The sequence below is a fragment of the Rattus norvegicus genome, chromosome 2, assembly GCF_021556685.1.
Source record: "Rattus norvegicus strain SHRSP/BbbUtx chromosome 2, alternate assembly SHRSP_T2T, whole genome shotgun sequence".
Classification (NCBI taxonomy): Eukaryota; Metazoa; Chordata; class Mammalia; order Rodentia; family Muridae; genus Rattus; species Rattus norvegicus.
In genome coordinates, this window is record NC_141535.1 from 225482457 (window position 1) to 225499728 (window position 17272).

General features: G+C 40.3%; 1 protein-coding gene across 1 annotated transcript in view; it reads left to right on the forward strand.

The window, feature by feature from the left end:
* The first annotated feature begins 1652 nt into the window (after positions 1 to 1652).
* Tacr3 (tachykinin receptor 3) overlaps positions 1653 to 17272 on the forward strand; it is an 86511-nt gene continuing 70891 nt past the window's right edge. The window contains exon 1 of the mRNA NM_017053.1: positions 1653 to 2387. Coding sequence (NP_058749.1) covers positions 1879 to 2387 — 509 coding nt within the window. The 5' untranslated portion in view covers positions 1653 to 1878. The remainder of the gene's footprint in view (positions 2388 to 17272) is intronic.

The following is a 17272-nucleotide window of genomic DNA, read 5'->3' on the forward strand; positions in this document are numbered from 1 at the left end:
CACATAATGATAGAACGCTTTGTCCTACTTAGTAATTAGATCATTTTAGTTTGCTGACAGGTAGAGCCTATCAACATTTCACGCCATGCTGTCTCTCACCCTGGCTATGTTTTCCAATATCCTCATATCTTGCTGATGAATGGGGTACACACATGTCAGGCACATATACTCAAAGGTTTCAAATCACAGGTCCTGTTCACAGAGTTTGCTTCTGATGTTCTACCACTTACTCTGTGTTTCTATTGAAGTTCATAAGAGAAGGAAGAACATGATTTTTTAAAAACAGGTGAGTAGGGTCAGATAACAGTAGTACCTGGAATATGAAAAGCTACTTTTCATCTCCAAAACCTTTCACACACACACACACACACACACACACACACACACACACACACGTCTGTAATCTATGACAGCCTGTATTTCAAGAACACATTCAATCCTCACAAGGAGCATACTAAGGTAAGCTGAAAGAATTCCAAGAATACCTGTGGTTTCAGCATCCTTCCATATTGCTAAATCTTCCAATATTTTTCTGTGTCTTTTTTTGTCTCAGGAAAACATACTGCTAGACTACAGGCTCCATCAGAGCTGGCTACTTTCCTGTTACATTCCCAGTACCTGGCATAGCATTTGGAAGGAAATGCTTACACCTGAATCCTTGGATACCTACTCAGATTAACCAACAAGGTTTGTCTTGGAACCTTCTGGTAAATTTCCTGTGATGTCTATGGAAGTGCAGACCATTGCCTGTGGTTTCCACTCCACAAAGCACTCACAACCACCAGCTATCACCAAACTCAGAAGTCAGGCCATCAGGTCTGCTTGGAAAGTAATGTTTAAGTTCTGAGCAAATGTCTGGAGCCGCATAAGCATGTGTGCACACTCACTCTCCCCACTGGGTGCATTTTACAGGGGGCGAAGAGACCTACGCTCCATCGATTTGTTTTAAGAACATTTACATTCCTGGTTTACATTCTGCGTGCTGGGACACTCTAATCTAAGAAGAATCCTCCAGGCTAGAAGTGTGGATCCATTTGAGGAGACTAAAAGCAAAGCGGTCAGGGTTGGGGGCTGGGGGGTATTTCCAGTGACAAGGGTTAGGAGTGAAAGGAAATGGGTAGACGCTGAAAGTGGGAGCAAGAAAAGGAATCTCAGACTGAAAATATAAGCAGAATCCAAATGTTGAATTAAATCCCAAAGCCAGCGACACAGAAGTATAGTTGGCTACTGCATTCCTACACAGTCCCCAAATTCACCTGTCATCTTGCTTTCTACTCACTAGCGAACAGCCAGTTGTTTCAGGAAAAATAGATCTTATGGTAAAACTCAGAGCAAAACCCTAAAGTTAAAAGAGGAAAGTGAGTATTGGAAAGATTTTGATTTCAGGGGGAAGGAACATCTTTCCCGTGCCATCAGCTGGCAGCTGACAGGAGAGGAGCAGAGAAAGATTGAAACCCAGAGTGTGGGCTAGAGAAGCGAAGACCAGGAGCTTGCGGGGTGGGGAGCAGGGGAGGAGGTGTTCCGTCAGTCGCTACCCGCGACGTCACGGAAGCTGGGGACTCCTGGAGGCTATAAAGCGCGCCTTCAGCGCAGATCTCAGCTCTCCCACTGCTGCCTGGGAGCTCCTCCCTGGCAGGACCCAAGCGAGGAGAATCTCTGGTTCTCTCCTGCCCAGAAGAGCAGCAAACTACCAGGAGTAAGTGAGGCTCCAGCTCCGTCGCCTTTGCCCCAATCACAGCATCCCAGGGGGCGGTACCATCACTGCCGGCTACCAGGTAGTACCCCAAAACAACGTGCCTAAGGGGTGAAGAACTTCAAGGGAGCTGGCTCCTGCTAGCCGCCCGGAGTGTGGCAGGTCCCAGGCTGCAGACGCTGGCCATGGCCTCAGTCCCCAGGGGCGAAAACTGGACCGACGGGACGGTGGAAGTGGGGACCCATACAGGGAATCTGAGCTCCGCGCTGGGGGTCACTGAGTGGCTTGCGCTCCAAGCTGGCAACTTCTCTTCAGCGCTGGGGTTGCCGGCGACAACCCAGGCACCTTCCCAGGTCCGGGCTAACCTGACCAACCAGTTCGTGCAGCCGTCCTGGCGGATCGCGCTCTGGTCCCTGGCCTATGGCTTGGTGGTGGCCGTGGCAGTCTTCGGAAACCTCATCGTTATCTGGATCATCCTAGCCCACAAGCGCATGAGAACTGTCACCAACTATTTCCTGGTAAACCTGGCTTTCTCCGACGCCTCCGTGGCTGCCTTCAACACCTTGATCAATTTCATCTATGGTCTTCACAGCGAGTGGTACTTTGGCGCCAACTACTGCCGCTTCCAGAACTTCTTTCCCATCACAGCGGTGTTTGCCAGCATCTACTCTATGACAGCCATTGCAGTGGACAGGTAAGGGGAGAAGGGAAAAGAAGCCGGTGAGGCGTGGACAGGAGAGCAAAATAGGCAAGCAGTCGTTAGCACTATAAAACAAATGATGACCCAACGGGATTTTAAAGGGATAGGAACTGTGAACCGGTTTCTGTTCTCATGATCTCTCCCACTCCAGTCCTGACTCTGGCATTGGGAGTCTGGAGGGACAGCAGAAGGCAAATGCGTGTGAAAATCCATCATTCCAAATAGGCAATCAGCTGGAATGACTGAACTAATGTTTAGAATTCATATTCCAAGAAAAATTGTTTTGCCTTCCTTTCCTCTGTTGTTTGGTCGCTATGCTGGCTAAAAACATACAAAGAGCCACCCACCCACCCCCCTTTTTTCTGGAGTCCTGCTTCTGTCTCTGCTCTCTAAACCTGACCCAACGCCAGCTCTTTCCTGCCATCCCTACCAGGTTCCAAGAGAGGCATCAAGCTCTGGCTAGAATTAAAGTCTAGTAATCCAAGGAAGACTCCCGTGCCTGAAGCATGTAACTGAATTTCTCAGAAGATATAAGACATTACACCCACAGAATAAGTGGTTACAAACTCATATACATATATTCATATATACATATATGTGCATGTATATATGTGTATATGTGTGTTTACATATATTTGCATATATATATTTGTGTGTGTATATATACACCTGTGTATATATGTGTGTGTATGTGTATGTGTGTGTATGCACATACACATACACACACACACACGCTCACACACAAACATATAGGGAGTATGTTTCTCACCTAAAGTGGAATTCTGAAATGCTTAAGTAATTAAAAGCTGACTGAATCTCAAATATTTGTTACTATAGTCAAGTTTTTAAAAATTCTCCATGCATTTGCTTTCTCTTATAGAACACTAGGAAATGTATATGCTTGTGGAAACACTGGTGAGCCATTATCTGTCCGTGAAAGATGGTTACATTTAAATTCAATATGATGATAGAGATGAACAGAGCCAGGTAATCTTGCATTCACCTTAGTGATTGACATTTGCATGGGGCTTTAATGCCTGCCTTAGCATTAAAGATTCTGTGCAAAGATTGCTTTTTTACATTAATGAAGTTAATTATAAAGTCAAAAGGACTAAATAATTATTAATTATTCCTACACTCAGTCACCTATCATTATGTGAAAAAACTCAAATATTCAAAAATATTTTTTTGAAATATTGAATGGAGAGTTTCTAGTAGCATAAAGCTATGGAAGTATTTCACATGCCAGGCCTACAATGTTAAGCCAAAGGAGCAATATATGCCTCTAACTAGGATAAACACATACATATGCACACATACATGCACACACACACATGCATGCACACACACACACACACACACACACACACACACACACACACACCTTTTAAAGGTCTTTAATACTATCCAGTTCCTTTCCTTTCCCCTCTAGCTCTGATCTTCTGTACACCTCTGCTGGGGATAAACTTGGAGGCCAAGACTGAACAAAATCAGCCCAAAGTTTGGGAAAGTGAAATTCCTTCCCCTTAAACCTTGCCCCGTGGAGATAGAGCAAATGTTCCCTGACGTTTGCAGACCATCCATTCTGATTTGCTCTTGTTTCTTTTTAAACAGATTTCCCACATGTGAGTTTTTAATGGTGACGAGGAAAGAGGTGTTAGTATATCATGCCTTAACATAATCCATGTCTTCTTTAAGTCCTAATGATGGAAATTCTAGTGTGTGCAAAATTGGCTTCTAATGGGGAAACTTTATTTTTCCGGTTTGATCTGGCCAACACGTCTGACGTGGCTTTAGGGTTCTCTTGACTGTAATGAAGAGCTACTTTATGCTGAGTACTTGGAAATATTATGAATTTAGCACTTATTCTTCTTCATGCATTTCATAGAAAGCATCATAAGACTAAATAAAATTCCCACAGCGCACATTCTGCTATGGAATTGAAGTGAGCTCAGTTTGTGCATTGCAGATCTCTTCTGCTTAAATGGTTATTTAAAAGAACACTCTTATCTGAGCAGACAAAATGATTTAAGAACTATATGTGTGAAGAAAACCATATCTGAGATAATTTTTAAATCAAAGAGTCCAACAGTTGGTAAAATTTGTTTATAACCACTCCATAGATCCTTTCAGCAATGGTATCTTATCAAACACAGACTAGGAGCTGGCTCTGCAGCCCTATCATAAGCTAAACTACGCAAGATTACTCCTCCTGAGGTTGCAAAGGCATCATGGATTCTCAGGTTACAATTACACGGACGGACTGCTGCACATAGCTGACATCATCACTAACAATACATGTTTCACAGAATGCATAGTTTCCTCTATAATTAATGCTTTATTAAAATAACTATAAATTTAAATAATATGCAAAATGTTCCCATTAATAAAGGATATGTCCAACCAGTGGCTGTCAGGTTTCATGCATCCAAGGACAGCTGGGTATGTGGCTCAATCTTTTTTTAAATGACAGTCAGCATCCCTAATGTCGTATTAACCGGTGTAGGGGACCCTATTCTCATTGGAAAGCATGTGCACTTTCATTTGTTTCTTTACCTAAAGTAAAAGATCTCCCAAGTGTGGAAGGAGAATAAACTTTGATTCAGGAATGTGGCCTCCCACAGCAGCGGCAAGTGTTTGAAAGCCTCCTGCAGCAATGGAAAACTCAGACTTGAACCAGGGCTATTTCTTTAATGAGCAATTGGCAGTAATGGTCACATGTTTATCTGATAAAAAAAATTGTGTCTCTTTGAAATGCATTCTGCCCTAATAGAATTGATAGTTTTATTTTTCCACTCTGTAAATAACTCCACCAAAAACTAGGATGTGACATCACAGGTGTTCGTTTTCTACTGGCATGTGGTGCTGACTACATTATTAGCAATCCCTCAAAGCCTGCTTTGTTGCCTGAAAGGCCACTTCTCTATCATCATGGCCACCTTGATACCCAGACCCCAAACACAAGGCAGAATTGCTTCCACTACCGGCCTGAGTTACTCTTCATCATCCTCTCCAAATTGCCTTTCTGAAATAAAACATTTGGCTACAACACATGCCTTTAAAAAGGCCAAACCTTTCCAAGATCATGTTGAGGAACCAAGATTCAAAACATTTCAGTCCAATCAGTGCTGTGCTCCTCTGAGCCTCTGTGCTGTTGTGCCTGGTTACCTGTGTAGCCTGGAATTAGTTGGACTAAGATTACCTTCAGAACTGTTGGAATCTAGCACTTGTTTATACCCAGAGCATTGCAAGGAAACACATAACAAGTTCTTGTTACCTGTGTCTTCGTAGGGAGTGTAGGAGGTAGAAAACTATTACTAGAACGGTTACTGCAATAAATTTTGATTTCTGCTCATTTACTGCGTACAGCACTTAATTTAGGGAAACGAGTAGGCAGTAAATATTTTCCTCCATTTTCCAGGCATGCATTTTTAAATTAAGTTAGAAATTTCAGTACATTTTATTAACACAGTGAAAGGTTATCTCCACATACTGATCTTGTTTGATCTGAATTCAATTTGTTGTTTCTTCCTGGTAAACCTAAAGGAGATAATTTCATATGCTTTATGTAACTGCCCCAAACAAATTCACTGCAAAGAATAGTTTGTTATTTAGACTCAGAGATAGACCAAATTCATAATTATTGAAAGGAACACTTAAATGAACCAAGAAATAGTATTTATCCAAATAAGTAAAAGAAAATCAACTTATTTTCTATCTTCTGTTATACTGTTTCATAAAATTAATTCATGCAAATTAATCATGGAAGGTCTGGGGAGGGCTTTTAAGTAGATTCAACAAATGGCAGAAATGAAGAACAGTGAAGAGCTGATCCCAAAGCTGACTCTAAGGGTATGATAGAATTCTTCATTATTGCATATATATATTAAACATATATATATATATACAAAAACATTAAACATATATATATGTTTTTGTAAATGTTTTTCTAGAAATCTTTTTATCTATCTGACTCTAGAGCCCTGAGCCACTCTCAGGGAAAACACTCTCTGCAGTCACAGTTACTTCTCGCTTACTTCTCGTAAGTCACAACACATTGTTTAGTCCATAAGATGAATCTGATGAAGTCAGCATAAGATAAGTCACTTAATATCACTGAATTACTTACAAAATAGTAATCAAATCTATGTTTTGAGTAATATTACTTTCAGGGAATATCATAAACCATTGTGTCTGCTGTAGTTCTTGTACAAGGATTTTAAAAGCCTTTTTGTATATAGAAATTATTGGTCTATAATGGCTAATGGTAGAAGTTCTGTTGCAGTGCCAATATTTTTAAGATTTATTTGTGTGTGTGTGTGTGTGTGTGTGTGTGTGTGTGTGTGTGTGTGTCTGTGTCTGTGTAAAACACATATGCACACAGGCATTCAGGTGCCCACATAACCCAGGGGCACTGAATCCCTGGGTTCTGAGAATTTCATTCAGTAAGCACTCAACTGTTGAGCCATCTTACCATGCCGTCATTGTGAATTCTTATAAAATTAGCCATGAGTGCAGAACAAGAGCAATAAATGCATTTTAATTCATTAGATGAATACGTAAGGTCAATGCATCTAAGCTACATTCAGTGATTGTTATGTAATTAGAACTCCCGTTTGTGCCGTGATGATGCTATCAACCTTAGCTAGCATATGCCCCAGCTAATCTTCAGTAAGGAGGTACTGCTGAAGCATTGCTACCACTGCTGCCCTCCAATGGGTACAGCTTTCAAAAGCAACTCCCTAATACCTAACGCACTATGCCAATATAACCCAAATGTAAAACAAAGGGAGAAATAGAACATTAACCAAATAAAGACAGATATCTAACAAGCATCAATCCTCCTACCCATTGCTGACATTCAAACATCGTGTTTCCTTATCAGCTCTTTGCTCATTAAGCCACTCAAACCTCCTTTCCTGTTTCTGTTCAAAGAGTCGTATGCTGAATCCCAGCAAGCATGTGAGTTCTCTGACCTTCCAGACCATTCTGCAGAGCTCATCCAAGGGCTTCTGCCTGCGAGTCTCGCCTCAGTTTCCAGTTCATTTGGTCCCTTCCTTCCTGACTATGTTTCTGAAACCCCACCTGAGTGTAACAATTTCATTTTAGGGACTTCAGTTCCAAATACTGAATCTGTTTCTTTCCTTTCTTTATTTTCTTGTTTGTGTACAAGCTGTCTCATCCAAACCTGAGCTTACATGTATCCCTTTGGAACAAAATGGTTGGTTGCTTGGTTTGTTATCTATAACTAGTTTTCTTCAGATTATAAATTGCACAAAAATAAAATGCAAATACATTAAAGTAAATAGATAAATTAAAATCAGTTAAAAATTGAGTGTGGAGAAAAAGAATGTGTGTATATATGCATATACATTTCTTCTATATCTATACAAACATAAGATATGATTAGGATAATGTAACACTGGCTATCAGGGCAAAGGATCAAAGTTGGAAAACTTCACTATCAAATATTCTTCTGTCATTTGGCCTCACATCTGAGGCTTTTTTGATGTTCTAACAGCCTAAGTTTCTTGACAGCCATACACAAAGTAAACAGATTACTAACATTGCTGACCTTGTGCATACACACAGTGCACTCGTTCAGCAAGTGCTGAAGAGTCTCTGATACTTCGTTATGAGGAATGTGTGTTATGGGTCAAAGGGACAACATCTTTTACCAAAACCATCACTGATAGAAAGTATGTTCTCTATGGGTTTTATCAAGAGGTTTATCTTGGTGACAAAGACATAGAACCAACCGGAACTCAGTGAAAAGCTCCCGGAGTACTTGCAATTTCTGGGTGATCTCATCCGACCCAAGATCAAATGAAGAAGGGGATAAAATTCTGTTTTCTCTAGAAGTATTTGTCTTGCCTTCAGTTTGAACACAGTGTGACAAGCAGAAAAAAATCTAAGCTGTCAGGCATGACCAAAGTCTTCCAAATCATCTTCACACTGGTCCCCATCTGCCATCTGATGATTCCACTTTCCCACTGTAGTATTAAAGTTTGTTCACTGTTAAGAGTAGTGTTCACAGTGGAAAAAAACAATTGTGTGTCTTTAGTGTGTGCAGTGGGAATGCTCTGTGTGTATGCATGCATGTGCGTGTATGTGTGTGTTCCTTGTGACCGAATTTCCCTCTATAGCCCATACTGGCCTGAAACCACCAGCTGATGAAATCAGAGAAGTGGGCATCTTCATCTCCATAGCCAAAAAAATTTGAGTTTTCCTTGTTTGGGGCATAGAATTCAGTTTATTATTCTCAAGAGTGGGACCTGTCCTGGGGTGTGGTAAACCTACCAGGGCTCACATCATTAAAGAAAATTTATCAACACAGAAACCTACAATTGTCCAAGGTGCAAAAAAATCAGATACCATAGAGTGTTCAGCCCTTCAGGGAAAGTATATACTGTGTCCTTCCACTGAGGGCTCAGAGATCACTGCAGAAGGAGAAATAGAAAAAGCATAAGAGATGATAGATGACTATAAACAGCTACAGTCTTCTGGGCACAGTGGGGCAGCTGCACACATGATCTCAAAGCACGAGACCTGTCCAGCACAAGGCAGACCAGTTCAAGCAAGGAGAAGAGAGTTGGGTACATGTTTACTCCATAGTCAGTAAACTGTTGGCAACTGTTCACTGTTGGAAAAGAACTAGTTTTCTCTGAGGTGTAATCTCTCAAATAAGGCAACTACACTCCAAATGTGGAAGGTCCCACATCCAAGAATATTTGGATATCACAAATTGGCCTTAATAAAAGCAAGAATGACCAACATTGGGAAGGAGGGTTGAATCTAGGAAGAGTTGGGAAAGAGAAAGTGAATATGATAAAAAAATATAAAATTCTTTTAAAATGTATACAAATTTTAAAAGTACATAAGAAATCTCCTTGTGGAGACAGAGAGGGCAGGGAGGAGGTATGGGATGTGGAACAGTGGAGGGTGGACCTAGAGGGGAATAAAATCTGGAGTGTAAAAACAAAAAGAAAAGAGAAAATAATAATGATAATAATGATGATGATGATGATAATGATCATGATGATGAAGAAGTAACATTGATTTTACTTTTCCTAGCAGTTATCAAATGCCAGTAGCTCCTCAAATGGGGGTGCGATTCCGTGTCCATTTCTCCCCCTCCATGCTGGGATTTTGTCTGACGTGAGCTTGCACAGATAATATTTATGCTATCAAAATCATCATGAGTTCATTTGTGCTACTGCCCCATTATGCACAGAAACAGTTTCCTTGAAATTATGGACAACTTCCACCATTCTTTCTCTAAACTCTCCGAGCTTTTCAGGAAACATTCGATAGGTATGTCTCCCATTTAGGACTAAGTGCCTCACAGTTTTTATTCTTCTGTTTTTGATTTTGAGCTTATCCTCTAACAGCTGAGCCATTTCTCCAGCCCAACAGCTTTTATTCTTTACACGTTCACCAGCTAATGGTCTATTATCACTGTCATCTACTTCAAAAACCTTCTGTGATGATGCTTGAGAGACACTCTGATCTATGGTTATAACAATGAGTCACTAGAGTCATTTTAGTACAGTGTGTATTTAGCAGAATGATAGTAATAGGTCCTCCCGTAGTACCTATTGCCTATCCAGCCACAAGTGACAGACCCCTTAAATAATGTTCTGTACGGGCTCTTTCTCATGGACTGGACAACAGTTACAAAGTATGGGTTATTTCTAGAGCATCCATTTACCCTCACACTAGTACCATGCCTTGTTGGCCATCTGTGTCTCCCAGTGTTTGCAGCCAGATGAGGTTGATGAGCATATTCATCCTCTGGTGGCAAGCTTTTATTTGCCAGCACTAGGAAAGATACTGAGCAGGAATGGAGCTTCCAACTAAATACCAGATGATTTCTGCTGTGACTCGAGCATGTAGTCTCTTCCACGATAAGCTCTTATCATCAGGTTCTGGAAGATAACCAAGAGTACTGGCAATAGCCTGTAATAATTGGGGTATATGGAACCCCACTGGCCAAAAATTCAAAAATAAGTAATCCATTTCTGGTACCATGGTTTTTATTTGCTGTTGTCCACTTTCTGTTTAGTATACTATCCTCCCACTATATGGTAATTCCATTAAAACTATATATATTTATATATCAGTAAATCTCTACAGTGTTAGGTTTCCTTGTGACTCTTTTTAAAAGATTTATTCTTATTTCTAATTATGCGTGTCAATTTGTGTGTGCATATAGACAGTTCATGTGAGAGCAAAAATGTCAAATCCCCTGAATCTCCTGTTGATGGAGTTATAGAAGATCGCATGCTGCCTAAAAACGTGGGTAACAGGGATCGAATTCGGGCACTCTGGGAAGGAAGCATGGGCTCTTAACCACTGAACAACCTCTACAGCCCTATATGTCTTTCTCAAAAGGTCTTCAGTGTTAATTACACCTTCCTATACATCTTCCTCCTGTCTTGACCCAATTTAACTCTCCTGTCCCATTGCCTTTAGCCCTCTATATGACTGTGTTATACTTCATTACTCTCAAGACAGCCCCCAGTGGTCCTTTACTAATTTCTCGATGTCTATGGGTATCCCGAATGAAGATTCAAAGCTGTTTCTCCAAATGACATAAAACATGGGGTATTTGTCTCTTTGTATCTGAATTGTTTCGCTTGAAATGATGGTTTCTAGCATCATTTCTCTGTGAATTCCATAATTTCATTTTAATAGCTATTGTGTCATGTAAATGTAGCACATTGAAGCTATCCACTCATCAGGATATTGACACCTAGGCTGTCCCTATTTCTTCACTCCTAGGAACATGTGCATGCTGTACATGGAAGAGTAAGCATCTCTGAAAGAATGTGTGCCTTCCTTTGGGTGTATCCCCTGTAGTAGCACTGTCGTAGCTGGAGTTTCTACTGCTGTGTTTAAACATCATGTGCAAAGGTTTACTTCATCTCACGGCTTGTATTCCACCATCAGGGCAGTTAGGACAAGAGTTCAAGGCAGGAACCTGGAGGCAAGAACTGAAACAGTGACCGTGCAGAGTTCTTACTGACTTCCTCAACCCATAATTTGTTAAAACATCCAGGACCACCCAGTCTAGAGGTGGCATCTCTAGCTTCAGTTGAGTTGACATAAAACCGGCCAGCACCATTGTGTAACTGAATCATGTGGTAGATATATTCCCGATGTCTTAAGGAACCCTCACACTCATTTTCATAGTGGTTTTACCAGTTTACCTCCCCATCACCAATAAGAGCTTTCCTTTCCATGCATCTGTACCAACAACATCTGTGTGAGCATCTTCTGTTGTTTGGTTGGTTTGTTGGTGGGTTGGTAGGTTGATTGGCTTGGTTTGATTTTTATTTTGGTCATTCTGACTAGGGTAAGGAGAAATAACAAAGCTGTTTTACTTTGCATCTCCCTGATGACTTAAGATGCTGAACGTTTTTTAAAACTGTCTCTCAGCTATTGGAGTTTCATCATTTGATAGCTCTGTTTAGATGTATGCCTTTTTACTGTTGTTTGGTTGTCTATTTTAATTTGGTCATTTGTTTCCTTGATGTTTAGATTTGTAGAGCCATATTTATGGCTAAAACCAAGTCTCCATTATGTAGACTGCTCCTTCGCTTGAATTATGGTGTCATCTGCTGCGCAGAGGTATTTTGGTTTCATATGATCCCGTTTGTTAATTTTTTTCTTAATACCTGGGCTACTAGGATTCTATGCAGAAATCCCATTCCTATGCCTATACATTCAAATAAATTCCCTACTTTCTTCCTTAAAGGGTATCAGATCTTAAGGTCCTTGATCTAAGTTCTGCATAGATAGCTATGAAACTGTTTTCTTTCTTCTACATACAACTATCCAATTTGACCATCACCGTTTGTTGATGATATTCTCTTTTCTACTATGTGTGTTGTTGGTTTCTCTGTCAAAAGTCAGGTAGTCACAGGTTCTATGATCACAGTGGCCATCTCATGTTGTTTCGATTATGAAAGCACTTGGATCAGGGATGGTGATACTTAAACAGCTTCTTATATTTCAGGGATGTTTTAGATATCCTTTTTGTTTCCCAATTCAGTGTAAAAGCATTATTTCAACTTCTGTGAAAAACTGCTTTATACTTTTGATGGTATTCCAGCGAAATCTGTAGGTTGGGTCTTGTAGGGTAAGCATTTCCACAATTTTAATATTACTAATACACAAGCATAAGAGGTCTTCTTCTAGTATCTTGTTCAATTTCTTCCTTTAGTGTCTTCAGGTTTTCATTTTGTCAGTCTTTCACTCCCTTAGAATTGTTCCAGTATATTTTTGAGAGTACTGTGAAAGGGATTATTTCTCTGATTTATCACTTGATATGTTTGGCATTTGCATATGGGAAGACTACTGTTCTGTGTGCTAATTTTGTATTCTGCTACTTTGGTGAAAGGATTTATCAGCTGTGGGAGTTTTCTGGAGTCTTTAGAACTAAATGCTAGGTAAATAAGGATAATTGACTTCCTTTCCTATGCTATTTCTTCTCATCCATGTCACGTATCTTATTTCTCCAGATACAGAACCAACACTACATTGAACAGGAATTGAAAGAGTGGAATCTTAGTCTAGTTTCTCATTTTTATAGAAATGCTTTGAATTTTTCTCCATTTAACGTGATGCTGTCTGTGGGTTTGTTCTATGTTGCCTTTATGATGCTGAGATGTCCCTACAACTCTAGATTGTTCAGGACATTTTTGACAAGGGGGTGTGGGGTTTTAGTCATAAATACAACTCCCAGCCTCATAGTAATGTTCTGTAGGCTTAGAAGATCCTCTCCTCTGACCTTCAGAAGTTTGAAAATGTCTCCCTGGATTCTTTAGGTGATCCTAGAATTCTAAGTTGGGTTCTACACTGTGTTGGTTCCAGGAAGTTGGTAGATATGGTGACTGACAGGGAGGCAGGAAAATTGATCTGACTGACCTACCTGGATTTCTGGTCTACACACTACTCAAGGTCTGTGTTGAGAGTATGGGTGACTGATAGGAGTATTATTTTCTTTTCTTTCCTTTTATTTTGTGTGTGTGTGTGTGTGTGTGTGTGTGTGTGTGTGTGTGTGTGTGTGTCTTATTTAGAGTTTTATTGCTATGAACAGACACCAGGACCAACGTAAGTTTTATAAAGGACAACATTTAATTGAGACTGGCTTACAGGTTCAGAGCTTCAGTCCATAATCATCAGGGCAGGAGCATGGCAGCATCTAGGCAGGCATGGTGCAGGAGGAGCTGAGTTCTACATCTTTACCCGAAGGAAGCCAGAAACTGACTGAACATCCTCAGGCAACTAGGAGGAGGGTCTCCAAGCCCACCCTACAGTGACACCCTTCCTCTAACAAAGCCACACCTTCTAATAGTGCCATTCCCTGGACCAAGCATATGCAAACCATCACATTCCACTCCTTGGCCCCTATAGGCTTATTCAAACACATGAGTCGATGGAGGTCACCTAAACATAGTATAATAAAGTACATTTAGTCCAACTTCCCAAGTCCCCATAGTCTATAGCAGTTTCAACAATGTTAAAAGTCAAAAGTTCAAAGCCTCTTCTGAGGTTCATCCAATCACATAATTGTAATCACTGAATTAAGACAGGCAGCCAGTTGGGCAAACTTCAAACTCTGTCATCTCCATGTCTAATATCAAAGCCATCTTTAGATCTTCAACTCCTTTTTCATCTTTGTTGACTGCAACAAACTTTTTCTCCTGAGCTGGTTCCACTCCCTGTTAGCAGCTTTCCTCAGCAGATAGCCTGTGACTCTGGTATCTTTAACATCTTTGAGTCTCCAAGGCAGTTTCAATGTTACAGCTTGTTTCAATGTCTGGGACCCACACATGATCCTTCCAAGGGCTGGTTTCACTTCTCTAGTTCTGCCCTCTGTAGCAGTTTAACTTCAGGTTGATCCACACTACACTGTTGCTGTTGTTCTTGGTGATCATCCCATGGTAGTGGCATCTCCAATACACTGAGGTCTTCCGCTGCAACTAGGCTTCACCAATAGCCTCTCCTAGGCTCTCTTCATGTGCCAACTCAACTCCTTTGCATGACCCCTTCAGTCCTGGGCCATCAATTGCAACTGAGGGTGCACCTTCACCAGTGGCCTTCCATGGCCTCTCACAGTGCCCAGCCTCAGCTGCTTTTCATGACCCTCTGATGCCTTCAAAACCAGTTCCACCTGAGTGACTCTTACACATTACCAAGTCCAAACACAGCACAAGGTACAACCTTGACATCTCTGGAACACAGCTCTCAAAAAGTACTTCCCAGAAGATTTCACCTCAGTGATGCTGATCTCTTTCTTAGCTCCAGCTAACCAGCATCAGGCGTCCCAGTAGTCTCCTCCTCTTGGATATAAAGCCAGAGTCGCATGACTGAGTCTGCTGAGTTCTGCTGCTTGCAGGAGCTGGAATATGACCCCATCATTCTATTACATTATCACCAGCTTCCTCTTCTCTAACTCCTTCACTGCCTAAGCTTGACTGCCCTGGATCTTGCTCTGTAGATTGACCTTGAATTTAGAGATCTGTATGCCTGTCTCCTAGGATTAAAGGTTTGTACTAAGTTGCCTGGAGCTCACTTAGCTGGATGGGATCTTGCTGCAAGGTCATTACTCCCTTAATTTAATTTAATATCCTTGAACACAGGATTCAGCTCCATTTCACTTCCTAGTGTCCTTTTAATACTCGAACCATATATATTTGTATTTTTCCTTTCTCAACTTCCCCTTTTTCATTAAAATGCTCTTCTTGAGACTTACCCAGAGAACAAAGTCTATGATGGGTGTTTCTGGTACTTCCTTTGTCAATGCAATTAATCTGAGTCTTTTCATCTCAGCCTCAGGCAGACTCTTCAGACAAGGGCAAAAAGTAGCCACATTCTTCACCAAAATACCACAAAAGCAATCTTTACAGCACATACTGAAATCCATTTCCTCTGAAATCTCTTGGGCCAGGACTGCATAATTTAAATCACTCTCAGTTTCAAAGACTTCTGCATTCCTTCTAAGATAGTCCATTAAGCCCCCATTTAAAGCATTCCACTGCTTTCCAAATCCAAAATCCCAAAATTCTTCCAAACAAAAGCATGGTCAGCAATACTCCAGGCCCTGGTACCAACTTCTGTCTTTAGTTAGGGTTTTATTGCTATGAACAGACACCATGATCAATCTAAGTTTTGTAAAGGACAACATTTAATTGGGGCTGGATCACAGGTTCAGAGGTTCAGTACATTATCATCAAGGTGGGACCTTGACAGCGTACAGCATCCAGGCAGGCATGGTGCAGGAGGGTCTGAGTTCTACATCTTTACCTGTAGGAAGCCAGGAACAGACTATTATTTTCTTATATATGCATTTCTCTATTTAAAAACATATATTTAATGATGACAGTGATTATAACTTTATATAAACAATAGGTTATTTTCCCACAAACTTACAAGAAACTGAAAGTTCACGTTGCCTGCTTTTATTCATCTTGTCTCCAATTTACTTCTAAAAGATCAAGCTTTGCCTTTACAAATGACCCTTGCAAGAGAGATTGACTACACATAGTCATTCTTATGCACTTCTGAAATTATGTCATTAAAATAAGTAATGACATATCGTGTCCTATTTTCCACTTATTTTTACATACTTATGGTTCAACTGTTGGCTTGTAAATTTTTATAGAAAAACAGACTGAAGAATTAAAGGAAAACCTACTTGAAACACAATATGGCATTTTAAAATGAACAGAATTGTTCACATGTATGTCTTCATCATTGTCAATGTCATCATCATCACCACCACCACTACCACAAACATCATCATTACCATCATCATCATCATCATACCACCACCACCATCATCATCACTAACCTTCCATAATACGCTTGCTTATTATGTACAATGCTTTTTATGTTTACTAGTTTTATTATCTTGCTTTCTGCTTCTATTGACTGCTCACCAGGAATTGTTACTTATTATATTCCTCAGTTTTCTTTGTACATTTTCGAGGTGTCATGTAATTTCAAACTATGACATTTTATTCTACTTTAAGTTAAATCCACTAAATTTACCTGACCTGGTCGCCTACTTTTAATCTTATAAATCTTATAAATTTTTAATTTTATAAATTTGGATGTTAAGGTAGAAAGACCATGATTCTCAGGTCAGTAGTGGCTATAATGTGTTTGAAGACACCCTTTGCTACATAACAATACATTGTCTACATCATCCCCACCAAAAATAACCCACTTAAATTTTGTTATGATTGATGTAAAAATCTAAGCCTCTTAATACACAAATAACCTCATCAACACCATCATTTCATAAAATATTTTCATCATCACAAAAGAATTACTTCCAGTCACTTTGTATTCATGCCCTCGGCCTCCTTAAACCCTATCAGTAACTAATCCATTCTCCATTGCTTGGTCTATCAGTGAAAAGGTCATATTAACATAAGCATTCTGTGTGTGGTCTTGAGAATTGGTACTTTTGCTCACCAGAACATCTCTGGTATTTCTAATGGACTGAATAATTCACAGGGCTGTTCAAATATTCTTTATTGTATCCCACTGTGCAGTTGCCCACTCTGTGGGCCACTTATGGTTTCCTAGTTATGAGGAACTATAAGAAGAGTTGCTTTGAGCATCTCTGAGCCTTGGTCAACTTTCAGTTGAGCAAAATGTGGGCTTTTCTTTCTGAGCCATCCATCTACAACTACCACACTCTGAATCACATGCTCTTTTCACAGCATTTAAGTCTTCTAATATTTTCTTCTTTTTTAAGGTTGATTTTACTTCTGGAAACATTGAATTCCTATACGACTTTTGGATAAGCTTCTGTTAAGGGATTGGATTGGGGAGGTGTATTAGGATAGCGATACATGTTC